Source organism: Vicia villosa, linkage group LG4, assembly GCF_029867415.1.
Source record: "Vicia villosa cultivar HV-30 ecotype Madison, WI linkage group LG4, Vvil1.0, whole genome shotgun sequence".
NCBI lineage: Eukaryota > Viridiplantae > Streptophyta > Magnoliopsida > Fabales > Fabaceae > Vicia > Vicia villosa.
In genome coordinates, this window is record NC_081183.1 from 194015365 (window position 1) to 194022568 (window position 7204).

Here is a 7204-nt window from a genome sequence, read left to right on the forward strand (position 1 = left end):
AAAATGTTGCAACGTATTTAGCTACCCGTTTATAACAATATGCAATGTTAAATTTCTATTCCACTATATATGTAATTTCGACTATCAATGTTAAGTTGCTTTGCTTTTAAGGTTTTTATTTCTGTTTGGTAGTCAATGTTTATTTCAGATATGTTTATCGAAAAGCTACTATTTAGTGCCTTTGAATATGCATCTCTGAATCTATTCGATAAAAAACTAAAATATAATGAGTTTGGATATGCATGTCCGAATTAAAGAGATATTACGAGAATTTTAACAAAAGACCTATGAGATAATTGAACCAAGTGAATAATATCCATGGCCAATGCTATCAAAATAAAATAAAATATATGAAGTTTCTCATATTTAAAATCCACCCAAACTATACCTTCTTTGGGATTTTATAATGTGCATGTCAAGCTAAAGGGGTTAAGTAACATTTAGCATGACTTAACTTTAAACAAAGTGTTTTTTCTTTTATAAACATATAGATTAGTTGTTATAAATATCGGTGAGATCGAATGGATCCAGGCTGAATCGCGAACGGAATCACTTTCCTTAAAAGTATTTCAAGCACACTCTCGATTGTCTTAGAGTTGGAACGGCCTGAATACCCAGGATAATTCAGCCTTACTCGAGTCTGCACAAGACCGGTGAAGAAACTCGAATGCAAGGAAGCTGTCTGGAAAATATTTCAGAGGATAATGATTTTGTGTATGATTCCGAAAATAACAAGCTTGTATTTATAGCCCATGCAAAAGTGTGTTTCATAAGTTGCAACTCTTCATGAAACAATATTATTTAAAATATATAATTGCAATGGTTCATAAAAATACAATGCACCACTTCATGGAATGTTATGTATTTCGAATTCAAATTCAAAAATCAAACTTTAGGCAATAATTAAAACATATTCGCAGTATGCCGGCCGAAGGCCGGGCCGCCCGCCGGAGGCGGCCGGAGCGCCACCGGCGCCGCGAATAGCCCGATCGCTCCGATGCGACGTGCCTAAGTGCTCAAGTGCCGTCTACAAGCCGCCACTAGCGCCTCTACGCCCACGCCCTCGGACCCGGTCCCGGAGCCGGAGCCGGTGTCGCCGGTGGCGACACCGGCGAGGGTGTTTTTGGTAGAGACAAGTGGCATAAGGCTTGGGACCACCACATATGACTATGTGGCACTTTATCCTCTTTGGCTCTTTTGGAATGTACATTGTTCCAAGTGATATATAAATGCTTTTAAAGTTTGCTCCACTTTCTATGTGGGACTATTTATGAAGCATTTATTGCCATTCTCACATTTGTCATTTTGGAACATAACTTGATGGAATTAATCCTCATAATTTCCAACAACCCCCCACTTGTTCTAATAATGACAAATCTAATAATTCCAGAAATATAATATAAAGAGTGTTAATACAGTTAGGTATCTTTCGATTTAAAACTTAACCTTAGTGAGGACAACACAAAGTTTAATCGGAATGTTAGGTAGCAAAGCTTTTAAACCATGAATCCATATGATTAGACCGGTGTCGCCTTACACACACTCTTTAAGGGTTCTTCCTCTGCATAACTCGCTTAGCACTTATTTATGGCCATGTGCTATCCTGTTTCATGAATTTTCCATGAGAGAAACTCCAACTCTCACTTTGAGACGGCACCATCTCGAAATTCACATAGGTGAAGTTCATATTGTGTCCTTTTCCACAAGACACGTACCCTTGGTATTGAACTTCATTAAGAGTTTTTTAAAGTAACTCAACCCTCGTTTCAAAGTCAACATTATCACGAAATGTTTGACAATTATCCAAATCAACGACTTGTTGTTACCCATTGAAAATCTTGAAGTTAATGTTCTGTTAACATAAGATTGGGTTGCCACCGTTGTCGGAACTCTTACTCAAGGAGTTTCAACCCCATGCCTCTCGAGGTTGTTTTTACTAAGTCTCTGGCCAGTGGCTTAGTAAACGGATCAGCCAAATTATAGCTTGTTCGTATATATGTGAGTGAAATGATTCCATCCTTAATCAACTTTCTCACGAACGAATGCCTAAGTCCTATATGCCTAGACTTTCCATTATACACTTCGCTGAATGCTCTTGCTAGAGTGGCCTGGCTATCGCAGTGTATCATAACTTTTGAAACATTGTCTTTAGCCAGTGGAACTTCCAAAAGAAGATCCCTCAACCATTCTGCTTCTTGACCAGCGGAAGCGAGAGCCACAAACTCTGATTCCATGGTCGAAAGAGTGATGCATGTTTGTTTCTTGCTCCTCCAAGAAATTGCTCCTCCAGCTAGTGTAAATATCCAACCAGTTGTAGATTTGTGATCTCCAACATTTGATATCCAACTCGCATCAGTATATCATTCTAATATGGCAGGAAACTTACCATAATGAAGGCCTAGATTTTTGGTCTTCAGTAAGTAGCCAAAAATTCTCGTGATTGCCTTCCAATGTTCATTGCTTGGATTGCTAGTAAATCTACTCATTTTACTAACTGCAAAAGATATGTCAGGTCTGGTACATTGCATTAAGTACATAAGACATCCGATTGCTCTTGCATATTCTAGTTGAGCCACTGCTCTTCCATCATTCTTTTCAAGCTTGATTACATGATCAAATGGAGTGGTTACTTCCTTGAATTGTAGGTTTTTGAACTTATCAAGCATTTTCTCAATATAATGTGTTTGATTAAGTTCATAACCCCCACTATTTCGCTTGACTTTTATTCCTAAAATTGTGTCAACAAGTCCAAGATCTTTCATCTTGAAAGTGGAAGTTAGAAATTTCTTTGTTTCTAAAATCCCATTCATTTTGTTGCTAATTATTAGCATGTCATCAACATAGAGACACAAAAATATTACAGTGTCTTTGTACACTTTTGTATATAGGCACTTGTCGCAAGAATTAGGAATAAATCCATTTGACAATATTGTAGAGTCAAATTTTTGATACCATTGTTTTGGTGCTTGTTTTAATCCATATAAGGATTTGACTAGTTTGCACACCTTTAGTTCATTTCCAGGAAGTACATAGCCTTCTGGTTGTTCCATATAGATTTCCTCATCGAGATCTCCGTTTAGGAACGCTGTTTTAACATCCATTTGATGAACTATAAGATCATTCAAAGAGGCTAAGGCAAACAACAATCGAATTGTGGTTGTCCTTGCTACTGGTGCATAGGTGTCAAAGTAATCTATACCTTCCTTTTGTCTGAATCCCTTTGCCACTAATCTTGCTTTATAAGTGTTTAAGGTACCATCACTATGATATTTCCTTTTAAACACCCATTTGCATCCAATGGGCCTTGATCCCTTTGGTAAGTCGACAAGTTCCCAAGTGTGGTTGGACATAATTGAATCCATTTCATCTTTGATAGCATCCTTCCAAAAAGAGGAGTCCCTGGAAGTTATTGCTTCCTTATAAGTTTTAGGATCATCCCCTACTTGAAGTATGACCGGAATACTTTGAACGAATTTTGTACTATTGCCTTCGACCAGATAAAACGAAATGGATTGAGAATCAATTTCGTCTGGTCCTAAGTTCTTTGTTTTCCGGACTCTTTTGCTTATCCTTGGTTCGGGTTGTGATTCAATGATCTGAGGAGTGCCTTCAGGTTGTATTTCTACAATCCGAGAGGAATCTTCTTCACAGGATTCTTTATTTGTGGCCGACTCCGATTCTTTATCCTTAGTGATAAGATTTTCAAAGAATTCTACATCCCGGGATTCAACAATAATATTAGACTCTAAATTTAAAAGTCTATATGCTTTACTATTTTGTGCATATCCAACGAAAGCACATCTTATCCCTCGAGGACCCAACTTGGTTCTCTTAGGATCCATATTTTTATAGTAGGCGACACACCCCCACACTTTGAAATAACCAATATTCGGTGTCATGTTTTTCCATACCTCATATGGAGAAATACCAGTTTTCTTTAAAGGAATTCTATTTATTATGTGACAAGCGGATAGTAACGCTTCGCCCCATAAATTGAAAGGTAATTCTGAATGCATTAACATAGCATTCATCATCTCTTGATATGTTCGGTTCTTTCTTTCGGCTATGCCATTTTGTTGCGGTGTTCTAGGCGCCGAACATTCATGTATTATGCCATGTTCTTCACAAAATGCATCAAATTCAGTAGAGAAGTATTCACCGCCCCTATCACTTCTAAGGACTTTTATACTTCTACTTAATTGATTTTCTACTTTATAAATCTTAAAGGCATTAAAGGCTTCATCTTTATGCTTTAAGAGATATACATATGTGTATCTAGAAGCATCATCAATGAAAGTGATGAAATATCTGTTTCCCCCACGGGTTAACATGCCATTAAATTCGCACAAATCTGAATGTATAAGATCAAGTAGACTTGTCTTTCTTTCAACACTTTTGAAAGGCTTTTTAATCATCTTTGATTTAACGCATAATTCACATTTGTTAAAATCATTGATGTTACATGATATCATTCCAGATTTAATTAGTCTCTTCATTGAACTAATACCAGTATGTGCTAATCTATTATGCCATAAAGAAACAGAATCAAGCATATAAGCAGAATTAGAAATTTCATTAATCATATTGTTGGTAATACATAGTTTGATCATTCCCTCAGCGGAATATCCTTTTCCAACAAATACACCATTACGGGTCAATATAAGTTTGCCCGATTCATAAACAGATTTAATACCAGGTTTTCCCAATAAATCCCCACTAACAAGATTCCTATTCATGTCTGGGACATGAAGCACATTGACAAGAGTAATTTTCTTTCCGGAAGTGAAGTTAAGTTCAACCGATCCAGTTCCAACAACTTTAGATCGTACTTCATTTCCCATTTGTACCTCTTGTCCATCATTTGTCTCAGAATAGGTTTTGAATGCAGCCCTGTCATAGGAGACATGCACCGTGGCACATGTATCGTACCACCAGCCTTGAACTTTGCCCTGGATTGCCATAATCTCGCTCACAGTAGCGATTATGTCATCATTTGAATGAACAACATTGATCTCATTCTTTGATTTGTTGTGCTTGCAATCTCGAGCATAATGTCCAGGTTTTCCACAAACAAAGCATCCGGTCTTTGGACCTTTCTGACCCGCAGAATTCTTGAACTTGTTAAGTTCCTTTTTTGGTCCTAGATGACGCTTGTTGCTATCATGCTTCTTTCTTTCTTTGTTGGTCACAGCATTGGCTTTGGAAAGACCTGCAGATTCTGATTTTTCCCTTGCCTTCGATTCCTCCTCGATTCGAAGGTGTTTCTGGATTTTCTCCAAGGAAAAATCCTCGGAACTGTGCAGCAATTTCTTTCTATAGCCTTTCCACGAAAGTGGCAATTTTGCAATGATTGCACCAACTTGAAAGGTTTCTGGGATGTCTATTTTCACTGCTTTGATTTTGTTCACCAGGACTTGCAATTCGTGCACTTGGGGAAGAATTGGTTTGGCGTCTACAAATTTAAAATCAAAGTACTTAGAAATTAAAAACTTTTTCGTACCTTCTTCTTCGGCCTTGAATTTAAACTCGAGGGCTTTCCATATCTCAACCGCGGAGGGATTGTCCGTATAGAGGTCGTAGAGACGATCAGATAATGTATTTAGGATATGTCCACGACACAGCAATTCGTCCTCCTTACGTTTCTTACGTTCTTTTTTGACTTCGTCAGAATCATCATCTGTTGGTTCTGGAATTGGCGGCAAGTCAGGATCTAAGACATATTGAATCTTCAGGGCAGTCAGAAGGAATGTCATCTTGTCTTGCCATCTGGTGTAATTAGTTCCATCAAAACGATCCAATTTGACAAGATCCTGGTTCATAACTTTGATGCTTGAAACTGCAGCGTCGGAAGCCATTGAAGAATAAATACTTTTAAGATTGTTATAAATATCGGTGAGATCGAATGGATCCAGGCTGAATCGCGAACGGAATCACTTTCCTTAAAAGTATTTCAAGCACACTCTCGATTGTCTTAGAGTTGGAACGGCCTGAATACCCAGGATAATTCAGCCTTACTCGAGTCTGCACAAGACCGGTGAAGAAACTCGAATGCAAGGAAGCTGTCTGGAAAATATTTCAGAGGATAATGATTTTGTGTATGATTCCGAAAATAACAAGCTTGTATTTATAGCCCATGCAAAAGTGTGTTTCATAAGTTGCAACTCTTCATGAAACAATATTATTTAAAATATATAATTGCAATGGTTCATAAAAATACAATGCACTACTTCATGGAATGTTATGTATTTTGAATTCAAATTCAAAAATCAAACTTTAGGCAATAATTAAAACATATTCGCAGTATGCCGGCCGAAGGCCGGGCCGCCCGCCGGAGGCGGCCGGAGCGCCACCGGCGTGTTAGCTGAAGATTTCGTTTTGAAGTATTTGTCCTTCGAAGGAGTTGAGAATCGAAGGAAAGATGGTTACTGATGGTCATGCTTCGAAAAATAAAGACTTCTAAGTTCGATGAAGATAAGTGAACGCTGAAAGATTAATGAAAGCATATGTCTTCGGGACTTAGACAAAATTCATAGAATATGTATTCAAGTATTACTACTTAGCGTGTTTTTTAGTAGTGTTTGTTTAATACACTGCCACGCGTCGAAGATGGACTCAGGCGGGAAGATTTGAAATTCGAAGACGGTTTCGTAACCGTTCAACAACAGATGGCTTTGCTGGAAGTTCTGATGAGAAACGTGGCAGCAGATTAGTATAGGACCGTTAAGGTCGAAACTAGTATAAATAGGAGTCTTAGTGTTAGGATTCTGTGTGTTCATTTTGTACAAATCACTCACATATTTACTCAAGTATCAAGCGTTAAGAGAAAGAGTTCGCTGAGAAAATGTACGTATGACACCACCATTTTAATACATGTGTATTATCTTTTGTTTTTATCTTCCAGAATTACTGCATTTCGTTTACTTCTTGCCATTTACGTTTCTGCATCTTTACTTTAATGTCATTTACTTTCGAATTACTTTCATGCTATTTACTTTCAAAGTCTTTTATATTTCTGCAGTTTAAGATTCTTTACGTTTCAATTGTCCTTTTAATTTTCTATGTTATGTTACTTATCTTTCCATTGAAGTCACATTTATATGTAACAAAGTGATTGTCAAGACTATTTGTTCTGTTAATCGAACAACGCTTATTAAAGAAGACAAACAATGAATATGGTTCGAACAAACATTGATAACAATCTTCT

At 37.4% G+C, this 7204-nt stretch overlaps 1 protein-coding gene across 1 annotated transcript in view; it reads left to right on the forward strand.

Annotated features, from left to right (window-relative positions):
* The first annotated feature begins 6302 nt into the window (after positions 1–6302).
* The window catches only part of LOC131598622 (protein BRASSINAZOLE-RESISTANT 1-like), a 4860-nt gene continuing 3958 nt past the window's right edge, over positions 6303–7204 (forward strand). Inside the window, exon 1 of the mRNA XM_058871204.1 lies at positions 6303–6356. Within this exon, the coding sequence (XP_058727187.1) occupies positions 6303–6356 (54 nt within the window). The remainder of the gene's footprint in view (positions 6357–7204) is intronic.